The sequence below is a fragment of the Ostrinia nubilalis genome, chromosome 10 (assembly GCF_963855985.1).
Source record: "Ostrinia nubilalis chromosome 10, ilOstNubi1.1, whole genome shotgun sequence".
Taxonomy (NCBI): domain Eukaryota; kingdom Metazoa; phylum Arthropoda; class Insecta; order Lepidoptera; family Crambidae; genus Ostrinia; species Ostrinia nubilalis.
The window spans coordinates 2,491,169-2,515,911 of record NC_087097.1 but is presented as its reverse complement, the minus strand read 5'-3'; the positions used below and the strand labels follow the sequence as shown (position 1 = coordinate 2,515,911).

The 24,743-nt window shown below is 36.5% G+C and overlaps 1 protein-coding gene across 1 annotated transcript in view; it reads right to left on the bottom strand.

Moving 5' to 3' along the window:
- Positions 1–24,743, bottom strand: part of LOC135075686 (calmodulin-binding transcription activator 2) — a 96,016-nt gene that overhangs the window by 30,196 nt on the left and 41,077 nt on the right. The window contains exons 3-4 of the mRNA XM_063970138.1: positions 7,615–7,686; positions 814–958 (exon numbers count right to left, since the gene is read on the bottom strand). Coding sequence (XP_063826208.1) covers positions 814–958; positions 7,615–7,686 — 217 coding nt within the window. The remainder of the gene's footprint in view (positions 1–813; positions 959–7,614; positions 7,687–24,743) is intronic.

Here is a 24,743-nt window from a genome sequence, read left to right as displayed (position 1 = left end):
AGCGAATTAGGTATATTATTATATCTAGGCCCACGGAATATCGGTTGCCTAGTGCTTCAAGCACCTGAACAAATATTTTACGTTCCTTGAATACAAAATAAGGATAACTTTCTAAAACAAGAAAACATTAAAGTAAGATAGAACAGATTTTACGATATGAACTCAAGAGAATATTATTGTTTAGAGCAACAAGAAGATACTGGCGAGATGAAATATTTCATTTTGTATTTTAACCAAACTTTCCTATACCTTTGTACCGTTTCTCCTAACCAATGTCGTAATGGCCAGTTCAAACGACTAATTTGCAATAACTTGTGCGTCCTAAATCAATTTATATTTTTGCTGAGGAGACAAAAAGGTCCTCAAATCGTAGGTACTTTCTATAAAATAATGTATAGTAGGTAAGTATTTTTTTAAAGAACATTAGTAATTTCAGCCGTTTGGTGTAGTGGTTCGAAACGGACTACTATTCCAGAGGTAGCGGGTTCGATTCCCGCACAGTACAAACATTTGTGTGCATGAACATAATAATATTTGTTTGTATTGGACTGGGTGTTTTCTATGTATAATATGTATGTATTTACAAAAAAAAGTATTTAAGTATATTTATATCCGTTGTCTAGTACCCATAGTACAAGTTTTGCTTAGTTTGGGACTAGAAGCGCAGTGTAAAATGTCCAAGGATATTTATTTATTTTATCCTTTGAGCTAATCTTAATTTTGGATCTCGATTCGCCTGTCCGACACCTTCAACATTTGCCTATTGTCGCTACAATCTGATTAAGTATCTTTATCGGTTTTAATAATACTTACACATAGGTTTCAGCTGGCTAACGAGCTCGTCCTTCGTCCACTCCTTCTTGTCCGCCCACAGCGCCAGGCTCGGCGCCACCGTCGCGAGCTTGTTGTCGTCCGGGTACGGCACATTCAGGTAATGCACCAGGACTATGTCCGGGTTCTGAAAACAAGAAGCAGACGCTCTTAATCGGATGCGAGGAGGCTGATATTAGTGTGAGTTAAGACGAGATCGAAGACTGGTGCAGTTTATGGCCGTGATGTCACGGAAATTGTTAATGTTGTGATCTGTTTGACTGTTTCAGTTGAATAATAAGCAAAGAACGTTTAGGTTAAATTGTGTTTTCAAATAACACACTTAAGACAATCATAGGACCTACTTCACTAATAGTTGACACAAATATTGTATTTTAGAAGTTTGTATTTTAAAATGACGTTCAGATAGAATGAATCTACACTAAAATCTAATTCGCAACTTCTGATTGAACTAAATACCTATATCCTAATAAATATTAAACTAAAGTTATCACTGGCTTGAACTTATACCTACCTATTTGAGTTTGAATCATTATGTCTAACGTCATTTAATAATCGGAACACGATCCACGACTATAGGGTTTTGGTAAATAAATTGAGAAGGCAACAATTAAAGCCTTTATTATCTTAAAAACCACGAGCTCATGATTTACCACTAGGATCTTCCTGCTTTGCATCTTCGAATAAATACGCAATGGCCAATAAACATGTCTGAACAGCAAAAGTGGCCATAAAAATTAAAGTACGGCCGTACTTAACGTTTGCATCAAATTCGTGTTAACGCTCACTGACGCGAGGGGAGTTAGCACCCATTCATTACTGGATACGACTTCAAAAAAGGGAGCGCATTTGGTACAAAAAAGGGAGAACTGAAACGCATTTGGTATGTAAAGAGCTTTATTGACGACGTACTAATGACAGGGGAGGTTTTGTATAAGTAATGCAAGAAAACTGTTTTAGTGGCATACAAAAATTAATAAGTACGCTTTACTTTTTCCTTAGCGCTTATTATACCTATTACGTTCAAATAATGAAAGAATGGTTAGTGATTGTTGAATGATAGAGATCCACCCTTTCCCACGCGTTTCAGTAAAGAAAGACGGGATACTTCTGAGACCTCACGAGGACTTCTTAGAAAAACACATTTCTTGTTGTCTTCTTGTTCTTTTTAAACCATTTTATTTCATTTCCCTACACTCATACCGTCAACGAACACGAAAGGTCGTTAGTTTCTGATCACTGAAACCGCTCTCCTCTGCCATTGTGACTATAACAATTAAAGTCCGCAGAACTTTTTATCAGATTCACGTAAGTCCGGTCGCGAAGATTTAGAGCCTATTAATTACTGGATGCGACGCAATGAGCATTCCAACCGACTTGAAAAAGGGACGACGACACGACAGCACAGCTCCCGGGTGAATTAGGGTTAACTGCGAGTCAGCGCCAAAAATTAGTTATTTGGTCTAGGAGTAAATAAAACACAATTAAAGGCCTTGTTGAAATTTTAACTTTCGACGAAACAGTAATAACGTTTTGTATAATTTTAATTATCCGCGACTTGAAAAAGGGACGACGACACGACAGCACAGCACCCGGGTGAATTAGGGTTAACTGCGAGCCGGCGCCAAAAATTAGTTATTTGGTCTAGGAGTAAATAAAACACGATTTAAGGCTTTGAAATTTTAACTTTCGACAAAACAGTAATACTTTTTGTATAATTATGCGCGACTTGAAAAAGGGACAGTGACGACACGATAGCACAGCACCCGGGTGAATTAGGGTTAACTGCGAGTCGGCGCCAAAAATTAGTTATTTGGTCTATTACGGAGTAAAACACGATATTATGGCTACGTACACTTTTAAAAACAAAAATGCTGCTTGTTGCTGTTATTCCGTTTATTTTTTAGTTTTACCTAATGAATATCATTATCAAATTAATCTGTGATCATTGATGCTGAAAAAGGCTGAACAAAAGAGTTCGAAAGCCTTTGAAAAGAAGTAGAATTTTTATTAGTAAAGTAGAGCAAGTCATCACTTTGGGTGTTCTTCCAACATAAATTTGTAACTAAAATACAGTATAGCTTCAGCAAACTTTCACATTTGTAACACAATGTCTTTTAATATTTATAATCAACTCTATAAACTTCTAAGTCGACTAACAACTTAGAAGTTGCGGAAAACTTAGGTCGTAAACACGGCTTGTGATAACCCTAACACCAAATACCCGACGAGTGTGGAGCAATATGGGCATAGTTGAACCGCTGGTTAAATTAGTTTTTAATTTTTATTTCAAGTTACACAAAGCAAACTCTGTGGTATGACCCGCTAAACCAAATAGTAACTTTGTAACAAACTCATGAATTCTATCCATTACATCCTAGTTTCTGAAAAAATTAAAGAAAGCGTTATGCTTGAAAGAATAAATAGATGCAAATGATATAAACATAAGGTACCATCGGCAACAGTGTTAACTATCCATTGCCTTTCATGTCGTCTCGTTTTATCGCAAAGAATCACCATTTGATGAGAGCGAGAGCAAAAACGGAAATGGATAGTTATCAGTGTGGCCGTGTGTACAATGTACATTATTCTGTGTGGGGAGGATTAGCGATCAAACTGTGCTAACCCTAACGCCAAACAGTAAGCGGCCACTAAATCGACTCAAGCGCAGTTAAACTACGTATAAAATAAGTAATACACAATATTTTAATTTTCAACGCGAAGAGCGAATGTAAAACGGAGTGCACCGTAATAACTATCCATTTGTCTTCAAAATGGCGGCAATAAACATGGCGCCATTATTTATGTAATGGCCGCGGGCCAGGGTTGCCACTCGACACGTGTGCTTTATTATAGTTATTGTGGTTTTTCATTAACTCGCTGTTAACATGTGAAAATGTTGTTAACACAAACTATATTGCACCGTTTTATGACGGTCGCCACATTGTAAGTTTCCGGCAAAATATTCGCATCTAGGTTTTATTTATGGCAGACAAGTCACTATTTCTAGTCTACTCAGCTACTTTAATAAGAGCTCGAAATAAATAAAAACCTGTTTAATTATTTGACAAAGAAAAGAAAAAAGAAACTAAATTAGAAAATTTTCAGATATTTTAGCTAAGACAGTTTGTTTTTAAAATTATCAAATCCACAAAGTTGCGTTTAAGCTTTTTGAGCTTCAAGATATTTTACAATATTTTCTGACACATGTACTTTGTCAGGTTTTATTTTTTCTCTCTTATCCACAGAATCAAATTATTAAAAACATTAAATCACAATTTCATGGAACTCAAATTATAACGGATCGAAAATGCATCTACAATTCGAAAAGCTATTACTATGAATCATTCAGTGGTTTAAATCACTTTTTAAAAGCAAACCGATATTAATAGCGGTTTTAATGTGTTACTAGCGAATAAAATGCAGTTCAATTAGCAGATTTTGAGGTTTCCATTGAACTAAGTACAATAATATTTGTGTTAATCTGACACCAATCTCTATTATTTCAACAAGTCGGTATGCTCTCATTTTCCAAGATTAGTTTTGCACTCTTCAGAAATATGCTATCAATTCTAAAGACATTTAATTTAACCAACTTAAAATTGGCACAGCATTTATACAAGCACAAAAAGTGTAACTGAAAAATAGATAGTTACTATTTTTGATTTGTTATTTTTTATTTTTAGTTAATTCGAAATCTCTGTCTTGCTTTGTCTTTAATCACTTTTATACAATTAAATTACTTCTTCTAACAATAGTTTCAGTTTTAGAAAAAACAAGTTTCCTGTAGCCAGTGCCAACCCTATCGTTTTATTGTCAACTTCAGAACTTTAGAATTAGTTTCATTTCGCCATAGCCGAGCTTAGAGCGACATAGTTTTGGCGACTGCGAACGTAAACACACAATGACTGTACTTTCTCGTTTGAAATCCCTTTGTAGACATAGTTCAGGACGAAAGTCGAGCTAATAAAACATTGGGTATTTTGGTTTGCCTTTTGGTTGAACATTATAACAAGTTGTTAGAAAACATCGGGTTTGTAAATGCTTGATAGTGGAAATATAAGTTTTGGAATATTTTTGCGAATAAAGTAGCCAATAGTCTGTAGTATTATTTGTAAGCAAGAATGATTAAAATCAATCAAAGCAGATATGAAACCGCTTTTGTGACTGTAAATGAATTTTACTTTGTAGGAAAATAAAATTATAAACGCATAGACGTATAATTTCAATAGTAGAATCTAGTTCTAATATTATAGACTATTACGTCTCCATTTCTTTTTTCGTTTTCATTTTATTAATTAAATATGGCGAAGTTGTTTTTATTTCGCTCTAATTTTAAAAATCTGCTTGAAAACTAAACCCGAAATTTCCATCAAAGTGATTCTCCGAAGGCTTTTATAATACACGCCCACAAAGCGGCGCGTGCCTCAGTTTCCTTCCAAAAATCCAATCACCTTTGTAATCTTATCTGAGAGGAAAAAACAACATTCCTAACGATTCTGGGAACACCAAATAACGTTGACACCTGATACGTGGGTAACTTTGTGAAGCGGTACAAAATTAAATGTATGTAAGAAGGTACACATCACACTATGAAAATGTGTTACAAAATTGCTTCTATTTAACCCATTTACGAAGCTACAGTTTTTAAATGTGTTACCGTTTGTATAAGAAAATAAATCTAGTAAGACATTTGATGTTAGTTAGGAAAATTAACTTGTTAACTAACGCAAAGATCAAAAGTAAAACACAAATAAAATATGCAAATCTATATCTACTTAGATTTGTATGTGACACGAGATTCTTATGTACTTCTCACTTTGAAACATTTGAAAAAGAAACCTGGTGGTCTATTAATAAAGCTTTTTATAAGGTTTAGTTGAGGCCCATTTTGCGTCAATTTAAGTACCTACTTTCAAAAATTTTTATCAGATCAAACAAACCTACAGAAGATTTGGTACTTAAAACGTTAACTAAAACGTCTAAATTTAGTATTACCTATAAATTTCTACATCCGTATAAGTAACACATGCTATCACACTTTCGCCTTTGGGAGCCGTCAGCATTTAGCGGCCATTATATCGCTCATAATACCCGCATTTCCAAATGCCATCGGGCCCGCAGTGCCATCTAAAATGCTCGGCTAATTGAATTTCTGATTGGCCAAGTAACAGGTGTCAATGCATGGACGAACGGGTAAACAGTACACACAATGTAGCCATGCACTCGGCAATTATCGCTATGTTTTACTAGGAATGTGGATTGGATTTGCACTATTGTGAAATACATAGATAAATATCAAATTTTTATTGTCAAAATTGTATACTGTTGTGGTGAACCCACTAGTAAAACAAGCTTTAGCTTATCATGAGGGGTTAAAGGAATTAAAAATTGCTATTCTTTAAAAAAAATGCTTCCTGTATTGGTAGGATAGAGTTGCTTCGAGACCTGCTCTATCTAAATGCATGCATAGAAAATAACTAAATAGGTATATTTTAGATAAAAATCATTGGTTTTCCCTTCCACCTTGCTTCTTACAGATAAGTACTTAAATCATACAACTACAGGGCACACTTACAATTTCGTGCCCAATTCGTAGATTTTGCTTATTGCCACATGTTTCTCGTCACACTACAATAATTAAAAACAGTTCACGTTTCTTAAAACTTACAATATCGCACCATTTTTCAACAACATTATTAACAAATAAAAACATAAGTTTGCACGGAGGCACGTCTTCATTTGTTTCTCATTTTATTCATCTTCGCAACTTCACGGTTTTTTTTCTAACCAGCCAGTGTTTTTTTTCTTTTATATTGATTTATATACGATTTTCTTTGACTGTTCTTAGTTAAAATTGACATAATATTAAAACAGTAATTTTTTTATGGGCACGCACAGTTAACCACCATCCATATAAGTAATAAAACCTCAAGGAAGTATTTTATACCACGAATGCCAATACCAGTTTGGGGCGGCCAATAAAAACTTTTACTTAGCGTCGGTGGTACTTTTAGGTCGTATAAATTGGAAAATTCCCGGTTATTCCATTAATATCGGAGCGATTCCGGGAAGATATATTACAAATATCGGTAATATGAGACCGCCAATCGCGGGAATGTCTCGCATTTCGAGATACAGATTTTCTTTTCGGCGTCGAGGTGGCTTGCTTGAAGTTGTGAAACTGAAAAATGTTGAAATATATCTCAAAGCGGAACGTATGAATTAAATTGAGATGCGAAATGGATGCTGAAAAGTGAAGCTGAAAGCAGGTTGGCCGAAAGAGATTTATTATATAGAAAACGCTCAGTCAAAACGGTTCTAATACTTTTAGAGAATATAAAGTAAGTGTATGTATTGTGAGGGTTGTTTGTGCTTAGTATTTGTACGTTTTGTGAGATTATTTTTTGATGTTTGGGAAAAAAACTTGTTTACTTAAGTAATTTTCTTCAAGATTCTTTTTTATTCTGTTTACAATATTAAGTAGATATTTACCTATTCTATTGCAAGCCACTTTAACTGAGACCCCTTTTATCTAAAGCCTAGCTCAATGACTGAAATGCTAATATCAAAGAAAGTTCTTTAAGGCCCAATAAAACCTTTTAAATTATAAATAGACATGTCCTGGTGGACTTACCCAGCTTTTTTTTTCATTTTCACCATATTTTATCGCAAATTAAGTCCAATTACGACTATAGGTAGAGCCATTAAAAAGATCCCACGTCCCTATCATACACATAAATATATAGATAGAAGTGTTAAGATAGCTCAAAATACTCCTACCTGCAACAACCAGTAGCACCGTCGATGGAACGTGGGCAGGATGGCGGAGTGCACGTAGCAACCGTAGATGCACTGAAACAAAAACACATCACGTTCGTCAATTGTCATTTTAAAACACACGTCACTTTAAGAGTAGGCGCACACCGTTGATTTTTAGTTGGCCGATAGTTGTGCCCGATTTTAAATTGTATGAAGAATCGGCCAAATCGAATCGGCGTAGTGTGCGCACTCCCATACATGCCCATACTGATCAACTGCCCGACTAAACTATCGGCCGACGAAAAATTAACGATGTGCGCCTACTCTAATCGTTGTCGTTTTAACCAAAGGAAGTCCACTGCTGGACAAAGGCCTCCTCAAGGATTTCTACGACGACCGGTCCTGCGCTGCCTGCATCTAGGTGCTTCCCGCGACCTTCACTAGAACGGCGGTCAAGTTTGTGGTTCTCAAAAATACTAAGGTTCAGTTGCTCCACCCAACTTTAACGGTAACTATGATGATAACCGGCGCATTTTTATGGAGTTTGACAGATTTTTGTCGTATGTCAAAGTTAGAGTAAGATGGTGCAACCCAGCCCAAAAAGACATAATCAATTTGTAGCCATTGACCTTCACGAGTATTTCACCCCTCATACATGATACATCATCTAATAACAGGTAAGGATATAACAGAATTTTCTTAAAAAGCCGGGCAACAAACAAAAAGTGTGTATTATATTGCTCAAAAACAACTACTTTTCCGACACAACATATCTGTCCCACATGGTGGGGTAATTTCATCTCCGAGGGTAGCTCTCCTGGCGATGTGCTTCCATTTCTGACGTGTAAAGGCGTCGCAAGTACACTGGACCATGGTGGACTCAGTGGCCTTTGTGATGGCGTCTATCCAGCGGGTTGGCGATCGACCGCGTGCTCTCTTGCCTTCAACCTGGCCCTGAACTACCAGTCTCTCCATCGAGTTCTCATTTCTAGAGACGTGACCAAAGAACTTCAGTATTCGTAGTTGCACAGTTGACGATAGTCTGCCTTTAACACGAAGCTCTCGGAGATGAAATTACCTCACCATGTACCTCGTCAGCGCTACCACGACCACTCTGACAAGAGTGCCCGACTAAGAACAATCTGTCCCACTCGATCTGAAATAATAAGTTAAGTAGGTACTTCCTTCTAAAAATTGTTGTAAGCAGATTGGCTATTCAACTGTATGTTTGCTTTAAATTTCGATATTACGTCTGTTGGGAATATTCTGTAATAGAGTCAACCCCTCGCTTATGAAATGTTAATAAGTTGAATCCCTATGAATATTAAATCAACGGAAATTTAGCGATCTCAATTAATACTTTTAATTATGAATGTGTAATTAACAAAGATTTATTAAAATATTGGTTACCTAAATAGATAAAATGTGGGTAAAAAATGTGAAGGTTAAAATTAATTTACGAGTACATACATACACATTCTAGTTTTAAATCTTGAGGGTAAGTCTAGATGAAACACGCTTACTTAAATATCTATTTACTCGCGATTTAAATTATTTACTTTTATGTTAAATCTTGTAGTTCATTTAAGGTTGTACATACAATTTTGTCTAAGTTTCACTGAAAGTAAGATGAAAAGTAAATAATAATCAGTAAGCATCTCATATCATTATGTTACATACGAGTGCTTTGTAATCAAAGCACTTTAAAGTTTATTCAGTAATCAATATCAAGGGTTAGCACATAGGTAATTAGTTAATGCAATTACCTTGCTACGAAAACTAAAGTTTTAAGCTATTTTCTACCCTGAAATATAGCTAACGCCTGCCACAATTAGCTAACGTAAGCCTAAAGCTTATTATCAATATTTAGCTAACGGTGCCCGAGGTCACAAGTCCTCGTTACACGCTAATGAGCATTTAGTTAGACTACTCGTAGTTTGAACTAACGAGATTAGCGTCTGGGTTCAGTTAACGTTATGGAATTAATATAATTATAATTAAAGACAAGAGTTACGTTGAAAACAGTGATGTTACTAGTTTGATATTACGTGTTTGATATTCTAAATATAAAAATTATAAACAAAATTATTTGATTATTAATTCTAAATATATAAATTACAAACATAAATAATTATAAAACAGCATTGTAAGAACGCACGTCCATTTTTCTATTGCTTTACTCTTTTCTATTTTTTTTGTATCTTGTGTATCAAAAATGTCAAAATTCCACTTGGACAATTAAAAATAGAGCATACAAGTCAAATACATAATAATATTAAAAATTAAAAAAAAAATTGTACTTGTGGAGCCTTCACATGTCTCATAATCTTTTTGCCTTTCAAGAACTTCGAATCCAACATTTGGCAAGTGTTGAGAAGAAGCGCCACGACAAACTTATGCCATCGCTTTGATCGACTATAAATCAAAGCTTTGGATTAAGTCACAAGTCCTCATTAGGTACACGCTAATAAGCGTTTAATTAGACAATAGTTTCAATTATCGAGATTACCGTCTGGGTTCAGTTAACATTATGGAATTAACACTATTATTTTATGGACAATAATAATAATTAAAGACGAGAGTAACGTGAGAACAGTAGTTACTAGTTTAATATTAAATGCATAATTTGAACACTGCATTATACAAAGACTGTCGTAATTTTATTAATAATTGTATCCTACATCAAGTCTACCAAATTCCCACATATATTTGAAACATTTTAATGTATTTAAACTAGTAAATGAGTAAAATTCAATTAGTTAGAGACCAGATCAGCCTTTGATAAAATGATAAAATGTTATCGATGATTTAGACGATAAACAGCTTATCGCATAAAATCGATAAAATGGCACGATGAAAGCTTGTAGCGGCGCAGCTTAGTAAATTTATCACCCGCCGTGATCAAATAATACTTAGTCAAGTTTACGGAGTAATTCAAAACGCTTGTTGATAATCACTTTGAAATCCAATAGCTACGTGTAGTTAACCCGAGCACGGCTTATTCCATAGGCTAGCAGAGTGGCGCTTGCGTCTAGGATTGCGTTAGAGTCGGAAAGTACGGGGCACCGAAACAAAGGCCTGAATTGGCACCTGCGCTAACCTTGTTACACCCGCGTGGTGGCCAGGGCTACCACAAACTTATATGACCGCTAGTTGCATATTGTACCGTCTATGTTTGTCAGAAATAATGTAGGATTCTAATGGAGATTTTTTCAAATCGGTCTAGTAGTTTCGGAGCCTATTCAATACAAACTTCTTTCTTCTTTATATTATTAGTAGTGTAGAAGTGTAGATAATTTGTTAGTTGACGACTCCTGAAGCATGGGGATTGCGTTATTTATCTAACGTTTGAAAAATAGGTAGTAAACGTTATTTTAAGTACTTTTTTTTATTAAGAAGCACTGTGTGCTGATATTAGTTTCCTCTTCCAGATCATTTCTATACTCAGAAAGACGCTTTGCTAATTTTCCATAAATAGGTAACCCTTTTTTTCCTACGTAGCTTACGGAAACATGGGTATGATGCATGCAGTCATCATCATCATTATCATCATCTCAGCCATAGGACGTCCACTGCTGAACATAGGCCTCCCCCAATGCTTTCCATGTTGCCCGGTTGGTAGCGGCCTGCATGCAGTATCTTCGCGAAACATACTAACAAGACAAGAATCTAATCTAAACATTATTTCATCTTTTTAATCTTAAATTACAACACTATACTATTTAAAGATTATCTGACTGCATACTTCCACAAATTCAGTGACACTTCCACTAAATAAAAATCAATATAATTTAATTTTCGGCAGTAACCCTATCTGGCGCCGGCCTTGCAGCGATATGGTTGGTTTGCCGTGGACTGGGAATGTGGCAGCCTACACAGCCAAGCTAGAGCGGGTGGGAGGACATGTCGAGAGCACATTAATTTGATTACTAATTTTTGTTAAGTCTTCTATTAATAGTATGATCCCACAGTGCTTAGCTTGATGTAGTCCCGCCTGTACATTGTCCTTATTTAATAGAACCACTTTTATATTCCTACCTCCAGGCGCGGATCCACCGTTGTGGACACTGTGGGCATGCCCACAACCCTAATTTGCTTGTTTTAATTATGATCTATTGATAAGATCGATAGGCATGCATGTATGTCCGGGCATGTAGTGATCCAACTCTCACTTTGCTCATTTTTGGTGCCCACAACCTTTTTTGACGGCTGGATCCGCGCCTGCCTACCTCATTAACTAACGGAACCAGGCAACGATATGGTTACGATTGATAAATAAATATTAATTCTCAATAAACGCAGTTTAGCAATAAGGATCCAAACCACACCATGTTACATTTGACACTTTTTGCTACATGGTAATATAGATCGTTATGAACACTTTGGTATACTTCACTCATTTTCGACGACTTTGTGGGTTGGATCCTTTTTGCTAAACTACGTCCCTATGATATTTGAAAGTAACTATTTCTAATGTTTGTTTGTTTTTTTTTTGTAGAAAACGCTCATCTAGGTACTTCATTTTCAAAGGTGTAGTAGTGAGATAAGCTTCAAAGTTATTTTAAGCCTCTCATTAACTAACTTTGTCTGGACGCGCAATGATAATTTTCTATGAGAAATTCTCCTTTATAACCTTTTATCGCGCCATTTTATCGATTTTACGCGACAAGTCCATGCGTTTGTCGTCTAAAATCATCGATAAGATTTTATCACGGCAGCACGAAACAGAACCTAGTAATGATTCATTTTAGTAATAACCGCACTCAAGTTCAGACAAATTAGCAAGCTGAAGTGGCAATGGGTAAAAGCACATAGTGCGCAGAATTGACGGCTGACGGGGCAGCAAGGTTCTGAAGTGGAGGCCACGTACCGGAAAACCACCGGGATTTCCACCTACAAGGTGGACCGACGACCTCATATAGGTAACATGTAAGGCGCTGTACGCAGGCCATTACAACCGGTCAACATGGAAATCATTAGAGTGGCCTATGTTCAGCAGTGGACGTCCTATGGCTGAAATGATGATGAGGCTCAGTAAAATCATCAAAACGCCATCTACCCCGCTACCGCCTATCCCTCAATCCTGCACTAAAGCGGGCCCAGTTGTGCAGTATGTATTATTCAGCCGCCGTACGTGTCGCGGGCTCCATCGCCTATAGCAGCCTTTCCCAAAGTGGGCGATAATGCCCCCTTGTGGGCGCCGTAGGTCTAAAGGGGGGTCAGGGACCCAGAAAAAAATCGGGGCATTGTGTAGAGGCTTGGGAGGCGATTTGTAATTCCATCTACTAGAAGGACTCTTAGACACCGACTGAGCTCTCGACTATAAATGGGGGCGCTAAAAAATAATTGATTCTCAAAGTGGGCAATAGGCAAAATAAGTTTGGGAACCCCTGGCCTATAGCGACACGACACGCCGGGAAGGGGCCTACACCAATAATATTGGAGCCTTTTTTGCATCGCTCTTTGGTCCTGCTGCCAAGTTTTGGAGACTAAGCTAAGTTCTGCTAAGTTGATCAGTGCAGGAGACTTCAGGACAAACAGTGTAGGTATTTTGGATAAATATTGGAACTAAACATACTTATTTTACTTTTTTATCATTATCTCAGTGCTATTAGAGTTTTTCAAGCATTTTTTCTTAATTCTACTTAACTCATGAGTAGGGTCTCAAATTAAATTAGTTGAAAAATATTCTTAGCGATTTATTAACTTACATACGAGTTTTAACTGCAAGAGCTGGTAGTAAGAGAGTCATATCCCACTAGATGCCAATTTAAATAGTATGATGATAAGTATTGTGTACATAGAAAACTAAAATCGTAACTAAGTTTCTTTTGTTGTTGTAAAAGTATGCCACAATGTTGCTTACATTATGCCTTTCATCCAAATGTCTCATAACCTCCCTAAACCAGCTCCTTGGCCACGAAACATTAAACTACTAAGTCCCAACCGCGAAACAAGTGCACGAAACAGCGTTGTAAATCCCACGCCTACACTTATCGAGATGAAATACTGTTTAATATTCTACTAAGTGTCCCCTATAAACCCTGGGGCAGCTGAAAGAGGTTTGTAGAACTGTACGTTGAACAAATTTCACTGAACACACTGCACACTTAAACTAGTGCATTATTTTTATCAAAGCGCACTGTTTTAAGTGCAAATGCAGAAGTTGACAGTCGGCTTAGTGCTGTTTATAGTTTTTTAAACTTCTTCCACTTGAATTTTTTATTTATATCGACTAGCTACTCCGACGAACATAGTAGCGACTGTCTATGTATGCTCATAAAAAATAATGTAGGATTCTAAAAAAAATCTGAAAAGATTTTCACACCAGTTTCAGAGCCTATTCAATACAAACAAAACAATCAATTAAATATTTCCTCTCTATAATTGAATGATCAAACGAACTTACCAAGTGAAGTTCGATCTAAATTATCCTGTTTTCGCCGAAGAGATTTATTTTACCATGTAGTAGTACCCCTGTACGACAAGCCAATCCGCACACAATATTCAGCGCAGTAGTAGTAAAAAACAAAAGAGCGGGCAACCCCACCCCTACCACGCTGTGGGCTCGGTGTCCGAGCGGTCTCATTATATTTAGAGAAGAGATGACATTGACGTTTACCTCCAGGGAAGAAGATATAGAAATCTTCGGGTTGGGAGGGACCTTAAATCTCTTCGGCGAAAACAGGATAATTTAGATCGAACTTCACTTGGTAAGTTCGTTTGATCATTCAATTATCCTGCTTTCGCCTCCGAGATTTATTTTACCATGTAGATGTTTAGAGCATGGATCAATGTCCATGTTAAATGGTTAAGAGAGTAAATGTCAATGTACTAATTACATAATAAAGCAATATTTTTGTATTATAATCGTATTGCATCACTTATTCGTAACAATAACAAGTATCACGGTCTCAACAAGATTTTGTTCATTATAGAGTATTATTATATACATTTATTTGTACTTCTATTAACTGTTAAGTACGACTACTGATTGTAAAAAGTTGCCAAGACAGTTGACAGAGCATCCTGTCTATCCAGCACACTGGCTAATTGTATCAACGTTGACAGCGGCGCAAACCGCAGGCAATACTGCCGCGTGTCGCGTGCTGTGTGGGCCGAACACCCTCGTGTCGACACTCCTTTCCTATATTTATCCAGTTTCATCTCAGAACTGAGCTTGACGACGGTAGTGGTTAACACCGAATCGATCACAGTGATTGCAAGGCTAACACTCTGATTGTTGTAAAACATAAGCTCACTTGCATTTTAATTAAATAAATAAATAATGTGGTTAATTAAAACTTATTAATTTATTTGGATACAGTTTGACCAGTATTCCAAAACAGTATTAATTTGGATTCCAAGTAACACTGTTGCGAGGAAAAAGTTTGGTTTCTATTTAATAGCACCTTTTAATAGCAATCTTTTGATTCTTGAAACCTGACCTATAAATTATAATATTTATTTAAATAATTATATATTTCAATAAATTATATGATTTCACTAACGATATTGCTAAGCGGTGGTTATTTAATGTTATTATAGGATGCACCCGACTTTAGAATATGCTAAGAAAATAGAGTAAGGTAGGTACAATGATGTAAGCATTGTAAAAATATTTATTTGTCAGTCATTTGGTGTAGTGGTTTCGAAACGGACTACTATGCCGAGAGGTCCCGGGTTCGATCCCCGGCCGGGCAGAAATTGAATTGATACATTTTAATTTCTGTGATGGGTCTAGGTGTTACTATGTATAATATGTACTTATGTATATAAAAACGGTATTTAAGTATGTTTATATCCGTTGTCTAGGACCCATAGCTTTGCTCAGTTTGGGACTAGGAGCGTAGTGTAAAATGTCGAAGGAAGGATATTTATGTATTATTTGCGGAGTGTATAGCGGAGTCTGGTACGTTTTGTTTGATCCGCGACTGCCAAATACAAAACTCACTGCCAAAGAAAGGTAAGCTTAAATGGGCATAAATGGGCAATATGGTACTACTGATGTACCTGTTGCCCCAGCATTCAATTTTTTTTATTTTTTTATTTTTTATTTATTTATTTTTTAGTGAAAAAACGTATTAACGTCTAAAAAAAATGGTCGCCATTCTAAGGCGAATTAATTGGAATTAATTCATGTTAATCGTGTAGAAATCTCTACGCCAGACGATAAAATATGAATTATGACTAAATATCAAACAAAGTTCAAGAAACAAACAATAGGTTTATGTCATGTACTGAAACCAAAGCGTCTAACATTTTCTGAGACAATATTGAACCAAGCTCCTACTCCGTGTCTTTATTCAGACACCTTGATTCAGTCAGCTTCAGTATTATGACTGTGATGATTGAATTTTTATAATCATGCTAAGAAAAAATAACAAATACTAATTCTCAATTTATACTTCATAGAAAGGGAAGAAAGACTCATTCATTATTATGAGTTTGTGGCAGCGTTATCGATTCGTAAAATAATATCGCATTATTTTTTGGTATTATTAAAAAATGTCCTTAATCTAAACTAAAGGTTACAAGTAGTGGTAGTACTGGTAGGTACCTACATAATACATAGTTTATTTTATGTGGTTGATTCGTTCTTTGACTGACCAAAGTCCACTAGTCCGGTTGTTATTACAAGCGGCCCGATTTCTTTTTTGATGCGTCAATAATTTTCTATTACATTGATTACAATGTAATTATTATTGAATTAAATTTATAAAGGCATAGTTATTATCGCTTTAACGCATAATAAGATACTTTGCTTGTCTAAAAGATTTAGCAAGAGAAATGATTCAATGTATTTCATGATGTCGCATCTCTTCTTATGAGAATTATAACGTTATAACATAAATAATTTATACGAACCAATTGTAAAACAGTACATGGGAGTTAAAACTGACCTCTTTTTTTTTTTTTTTTTTTAGTTAATAAATAATAATAATGATGATGAAGGCTTACTTCGTAAGACTATCAATAGTATTATTAGCATTAATCATACATTGATTAGTAGGTACAAACCTACATAACAATGTTTTTTCAATACAAGAAAAAAAATGACGTCATCTTATGTACCGATACCGATACAGTTTAAGGAAGCTCTTAGATTTTATCTATTATTTATTTATAGATACAAGCTGGTGAGACGTCATGAATAAAAAAATAAACTTTGTAAAAATATCAGGGCTAAATAAAGAAAGGCCGCAAAGAGACAAACAAAAATGTTGCCTGTTTGTTCAGATACAAAACAAACATCCGTTAAAATAAGACCATAATTCTATTTGCTTTTCAGTGGCTATCGTGTTTATGTAATAAACATAAAATATTTTATATTAATAAGTTTCTTTAAACCATAAATGAATCTTTTGTTAAAAGTTTAATTGCGGTTAAAATATCATCCCTTTTGAAGTGCTTAAACCACATAAACTTTGTTTAGCATCTTATATAAACGCTATCTAAGTCCACCATCTAGGAACATTTTTTTTTTTTTTTTTTTAACAAGTGGGTAATCTCAGAATGTACTCGTGTCGACGGATGCGATTAAGAATATTCTTAATATCAACGTCTCTGCGCCGACGTGTATAATTATTTGTTATGTATAATTAATTATGTTTACTCGCATGGTTATGATGATTATGAAAAAAAACATCTGGGTTCGAATCGGGAATCGAATAGGTATCTCGGTACAATAAATTCTGTAACCGAATATTAGGTACATTGCATTTAAAATAACAATATTTTAAGCGGCCAGCACATACCTGTACATAGATGGCGCGTCGTCTAGGGACGCGGGTTACCTTGGTGTTCTGGTCGGTCTTTAATGGCGCTTCCCGCGGTGCTCTGGCAGCGCTGGGCATGCGGCGGCGGCGGCGCGGCGCTGCGGCGTAAATAACGGCGCCTGCGCTTGTGGAAGGCGGCGTGATTGCGCCGCGGGCGGGTGATAGGTCTTAGCCCATCATACCATACAGCAGGGCGTAGCTTGTCGGTACGGCCTCTGTATAAAGCCTCGATTCACACAGTTATGCGAACGGCTAAAGCTTAAATTATATATTCAGTGCAGCAGCCTGGATTAGTTGTCATATCAAATAAATACCTCTTTTCCCGTTTTAGAGGATTATAATGAGTTATAGTTGTCGACCGTCGATGTAATTGGTCGACCGACCGGAAATGTAGAAAGATCTTTGTAAGTTTCCAACAAAAAAATGTGAGACTGATAAGTACTCACAATCACAATGTCAGTTAATATGAGTCGTTGCATAGAAAAAACGACATATTGTCATACTTCATATATAAAGTAGGCATTTATTTCCACTTCGACTCGGTTCGGTCAACAAACCGGCCTAAGGTTTATTTAGGATCATTTATTCTGACCTTATAATAGCAAGTAACGAATCTACATAAATGCACTTTGAATTTTGATCTGATACTTATTTCTTTCTTACTAGCCTTTGTATTTAGACCAATATCGATTGGTGTAATGTATAAAAATACGAAACAACAAAATTATTCAGTTACCCTTTGTAGCATTGAACAATGTGTATGGCCACAGGGTCATCGGTCGTTATAAAAGCAGGCGGAGGCTCGACTGGGGCGAGTGCGTCCGCGGCGCCGGGTCATCATGCTCCAAGATGGTTGATGGTTCATAAGGTGTAAGGCCAAGAAGGCAAGCTCTTAATGTGGGTAGTTTCGTACAAACGCAACATTTTTCTGTATGAGCTCATTATGTTCTGTTTTTACGGCTTTTAAAAATGGCCGAAAAGAAGATACTTAAAAACTCCTAAAAGTGAATTATATTACAATACCTGGCTATCTCGGTAGTTAATATCTCGTTTTTACTCGCTAGAGCAAAAAACGGCTACTGGTTAAAAAATCACCGAACATAAAGTGGCTGCTGGTTAATATCTCGTATTAACGCTACTGGTTAAAAAATGACCCGCAAATATGACCGAATATAAAGTGGTTGCTGGTTAATATCTCGTATTAACTCGCTAGAGCAGATAATGGCTACTGGGTAACATCTCGCATTACCTCGGAGAAAAAAATGGCTACTGGGTAACATCTCGCATTACCTCGGAGCAAAAGAATGGCTACTGGGTAACATCTCGCATTACCTCGGAGCAAAAAATGGCTACTAGTTAACATCGCGCGTTAACTTGGAGCTAAAAATGGGTCAAAGTTACGCGTCGTGTCACAACGCTTATAATAAAAATGTACGAGCACTTGCACAAAATAGTTGTTACAACCAACCTTGTGTTGGGTCTAATTCTCGTCACTACACTGCACAACTTAAAATAATTACGTTTTTTGTCGGTAAAAACGTCCTTGGTGACGTCACTTAAGCATTTTTCTTATACTGCGTGCGGTCGTTGCGCGTGCGCACAAAGGAATGAGACCGCTCGGACACCGAGCCCACAGCGTGGTAGGGGTGGGGTTGCCCGCTCTTTTGTTTTTTACTACTACTGCGCTGAATATTGTGTGCGGATTGGCTTGTCGTACAGGGGTACTACTACATGGTAAAATAAATCTCGGAGGCGAAAGCAGGATAATGTACATACATTTCCATTCTGTCCGCAACTTATTTCATTGGTGGTGTTGAGTTACGAAAGTTGGACATTCTTGATTTTCTCGATAGAAGATACTGATAGAACTTCCTAAAATGTTTGTTAAATATTACTAATTTAGTAGAACAATAAGTAGTCGATGTCGATCGTCGATGGGGTCGAACTACGGAGCCTGGAGTCAGCAGTCTGATACAAACAGTGCTTAAAATAAGGTAAAACTATTTGAGAAAAAATACCTTTTCAAGTGAAACATGTTCTATGCCTAAACCCTACCTTTAATCACCACCTGCCCCCAGAGTCGCTTGACCTCAATAGCTGGGCAATTCTGTTAAGACAATGACTATCGAATGGACAGTCAGGTCTCGGCCGCTGCCATGTCGTATTTCTGCGGGCCATTCCGCCTGTAACCGGCTCGTACCGGATTTTTGGGCATATACACGGAGGTCTACGGAGGGATATTTGGGGCAAACTGCAAGCGGTGTTAAGAAAGTGTTTTACTCCTAAAATCACTGAATCTTAAATAGGCATTTGTAGTATGGTGAATATGGTGACAGACATGATTTTGTTTATTTATCAGCCAAGCGATCATCAGATTGTTCAAATTAAAATAGTTTATTTAGCACATAGGCCCTTTCCAGGGCACTTAGGGCCTTCGCCCCCGGCGACTATCGTGCGTTAGTCGCATTTGCAACGCACTACAGAAGTGATGCCAACGCGCTACTAACGCGCTACAGCAGCGCAACTGCATCGCTACAAAAAGTCGCCGTGGGTGCGAGCCTTTTATACACCATGGATGAACAATTTGAAGATTGCAAAATTAATTTCCTCTTTAGACTTACAACATTTATGTGGAAAATTAAAGAAATGCGTCTCGTTTCTATGGTACCTAAGTAATAATAAATTATTCAAAAATTAAGATTAGCAGCTCTACGGTCATCCACGTTTAGGTCATCACTGGATTCGTGGACTCGTGAAATAAATGCAGTACTGAATTAATCAAAGAAAGAAACACACGCCTTCGTCCATCGCTTGCACCACACCCTAATATCCGTACGAACGTCGGCTTCTGAGTGAATTAGACTTTTACGAGCGCCTCCAATCCAGTCTCGTATCTGTGTAATGACGCAAATTGACGAAAATATGGCCTTAATCATATACTAATAGAGTTTAATGTCGAACAGCTCTGGACTTTCGAGCTGCATGTTGCATTTTCTGTGATCAGAAGTTCTCATAACATATTTCGTGAGGTACGAATACCTACTTTAAAGATTATTCGAATCTATGAAATATCAAGAGGAAATACTCAATCAGTTGCCTTAAAGAGTCTTTACATTACTTTGTAATGCTTTAACATAGTCATAGTCATAAACGTTTATTGCATCATTTTGATACATTTAAATCTTCAAAGTAAGTGATTTTAGATACATAGATAATGAAAATTAAATAAAGGTATTAGAAAGGCGCAGTCCGTTTCCGATCGGCAGACCTACGTTCAGCAGTAGATGATAATATTAAGATGATGATAAAATGATATAATATGCTAATTAACTCAATAAAAACTCCTCCTAACCAACATTTTATTTTGTAAAGACGGAGCTATGCAACCGATATTGCGACCCCATTTTCATATTTTGCAGTTATTCTACACATAGACTGTACTAATAGCTAATCGAGGTCCCTAGAGGTGAGGTTGGCTCTGTAGCCGGCAGATGGCGCATATTGCGAATGTAATGCACTGGGTGCAGTGGTATCACATCTTGTTGGGGACTTAAGCACTCGATGCGACTTATAAGAGTTAGTTATGTGGATCGAAGTACCACGACACTTACTTGTGAAGAAATTAATAAAGATTTATTTATTTATTACTAGCGGCCGCCCGCGACTTCGTGCGCGTGGATCTCGTTTTACCCCCCCTTCATCTATCTTACGCGGTTCAGATTTTTTCATACAAATGTTTTTTCCCGCTAACTCCCGTTCCCGTGAGAATTTTGCAATATCCTGTTGTAACTAAGCTTTAAGTTTACTAAGGTACCTGCATGCCAAATTTCAAGAGTCTATCTTACGCGGTTTAGATTTTTTCATACAAATGTTTTTTCCCGCTAACTCCCGTTCCCGTGGGAATTTTGCAATATCCTGTTGTAGCTAAGCTTTAAGTTTACTAAGGTACCTGCATGCCAAATTTCAAGAGTCTATCTTACGCGGTTTAGATTTTTTCATACAAATGTTTTTTCCCACTAACTCCCGTTCCCATGGGAATTTTGCAATATCCTGTTGTAACTAAGCTTTAAGTTTACTAAGGTACCTGCATGCCAAATTTCAAGCGTCTAACTTAAGCGGTTTAGATTTTTTGTACAAAAGGATTTTCCCGCTAATTCCCGTTCCCGTGGGAATTCCTAAGTATCCTATAACCTGCCCAGGAGTATGAAGAATAATTGTACCAAGTTTCGTTAAAATCCGTCGAGTGGTTTTTGTTTCTATAAGGAACATACGGACAGACAGACAGACAAAAATTTTACTGATTGCATTTTTGGCATCAGTATCGATCACTAATCACCCCCTGATAGTTATTTTGAAAATATATTTCATGTACAGAATTGACCTCTCTACAGATTTATTATAAGTATAGATTATTATTCTCTTTATTAACTTTGGTTCTTAATTTTAAATATTTTTTTACAATTTAAATTATCAAAAAAAAAAAAAAAAAAGATTATTATTATTACTTTGTGTGTTATCGAATAGAGAAAGTTGATGATTGAATGAAAGTTTCAAGAGGTCCTTTTGGCAGTAGGTTATTTCAATGTAAGGAATAAGTAAAAGGATCGGTCACATTACTAATATGAAAAATTCTACTAAAAATCATTGGTATTTTACTCAAAGAATAGGTTTATTAATTTACGTGATGTCCAATCCCGAAATTCATGGAAAATATCGTGAAAACTCCTTAAAGTCATACATTATGTTTATTTTACTTTCTAAAATTAGGAGAAGATTAGATTTCACGTTTGCTTCCAGAAAAATAAATTGAACTCCAAAATAGCAGAGGGACCGAGTGCATTCTTTAGTCGACAAATCCCTAACTAAAACAAGTCAACGCTCGCAGTAAATCAGCAGCAAGCATTCCTAAAAAACTTTATTGAATCTATACAGAACCAGGCGAAGTGTTCGGAATAGATTTATGGGCGTATTGACTAGTGCTAGGGACCGAACCCATATTGGACTTCATTTCTAGATGTTTAACGAAGCGAAGAGCTAATAAAGTTTTGTAAAAGAAGGAAAGATAATCACGTGGGTCATTCGATGTTAAATTATGATCTCATCACGAATTTCGTGTTAGCAATGAGACATGAAGTTAAAATGAACAAGTAGAACGAACAAGGATTAAAAATATTGAATCAATTACATTATTAATTAACCCGTATTATTTTACCCGACAGCACGACGCAAAGGAGTATTTATTTGTAACGTTGCGTTTTTCAGCTGTTTTTCACAAATTGATATTTCTTCTCGATATTTGGATTTAGGATACCACTAGCGACATCTATTGGCGTGATTTAGAATTAATTTGCAATAGATGGCGCTTTTTGCTCAGTTAATTGAAATATATTTTGATGAAACATTTCCTAGTGTTTTTATATTGATTATTCTATTTTTTAATGGAATATTTTCAGTGTTCTGGAAATTGTTTTCATCATGGTTTTTATTAGTGTTTACTTTTTTAAGCGGCGAAACGAAACGTTTCGCGACATCTCTATGACTCGCGACTGTCAGTTGAGCTGTCAAATCACTTTGGAATTTTGGCCGATCGTGCGCAACCGCAATTCTATTATTTTCTGGGATGTAGTTCCCTGTGTTTCAAATCGTGTGATGCAGAATGCATCCACGATAATTTCTTAATATATTTTAAAAATGAACACACATGAGGTAAGTTCCCGTCGGAGAATTTATTTATTTTTCGTGATTGATATTTTTCGTATTCCAGTACGTGGTATTTCATGTGATCGTTTCTTTCAGAAATTCCCTAAATCCTATTCGGATGAGAGTTGGGATGCTGAAGACTGCGAGTGAAGTGCAAATTAGCGAGCAGTCTTCGTAAGTATTTGTTTCCCATTGCGGGTTTTTTCATAACCTAATGCCACGTTCCACATGTGATGCTGACACTCGTATTTTTCGTTTCAGATGCGGGATTTTACGATTTCATATTTTACATTTTACGATTTTTACATTTTATAGACATTTTATATTTTAGATATTTCAATATTTCATATTGATTTCTCATCATTTCGTATAAATTATTTCTCCTTTCTAAACTGCTGATCTCTTCGCATTTCCTCCTTGTCATCAAACCTCTGTCTCTGCAAGAGTTTGAACGCTTTCCTGTCGAGGAGATGCAAGAGCTTCATCTGGCACTGCGCGCTTGAGGCCGTGGAGGACGCTGCTTGTAGCTTAAAAGTGTGCGAGACCCGTTGGACCCCGGAAGAAGAGAGGAACGTTCAGGGTAACGGCTTATAACCGCATGGCTTCCAAGGCACCCACTTTTCCATCCTTCAAGTAGGAGTCTTTCCGACCTGACATCGCGCAGTTATCTTAACTAGTAGAGTCTTTTAATATTTAGGCTGAGTTTTAAGAAATTTGTAGTGGCAATAATATTCACCAAACCGAACCTAATTAACGACCCTGAATCCCTTGAGGTTGGCACTATCTATTACAGTAGTTATAATATCGTAATTGTTAACTGTACCTGAGCTTACGAGATAAAATAAATTGTGTCAATTGAGAGGGAGCTGTTTTATTTACATTTTTTTAATTTCATACAAGGAACGGTAACTCTTATAAACTGCAAGCCGGACAACCTCTTTTTCACATGCAGACAATTCACCATCTTCTCAGTCTGCACCGGTGGCGGTTCAATTCCAGTCACCAAGCCGCCAGGAAAAAATCCTTTCTTGCAAAATAACAATAAAATTGTATATCAACGTTAGAACAGCATTGGGAATTTTTTACTTTCAATATTTCATCAAATTAGCTGTGACATCAAAAGCGTTGCTTAGTTTGGGACTAGAAGCGCAGTGTAAAATGTCCAAGTGTTATTTATTTATTTAATTTATTTATTTATTTTTACTGACATCAAAAACTCTACATTTAGAAGTCTATCCCCTCGACTACAGGATTACTAGTTTAGTTCAATTTTAGTGCATTTCAAACGGAACGCTCTAAATTCGGATTGAATGGATTAAAAAGTTTGCTGAATTTATGCTCAGCCATCCATCAAGGGGCTCGCAGCAAAGCGGTGTGTTTGGAAGTTCGTTAAAAGTTGATAGAGCTTGACTTGTTCTAGAGAACGAATGTTTGGCCTGACAGGAAATTTTTCATGCCCAAAAAACAAAACATAACCATCGTTTGGTTGGATCGAACACGTCAGAGCCACAGTAAAAATAAAAGCGATATAACTTACATCAATGTAGGTACGAGTATAATGACTTTTCACTCCCAGGGACAGCGCCTAACAAAAATTGTTTCGACTTCGTTACAAATAAATAGACACTAATATTTTATTATTGTAAAACCACTGTTATGTCTACATGCAAA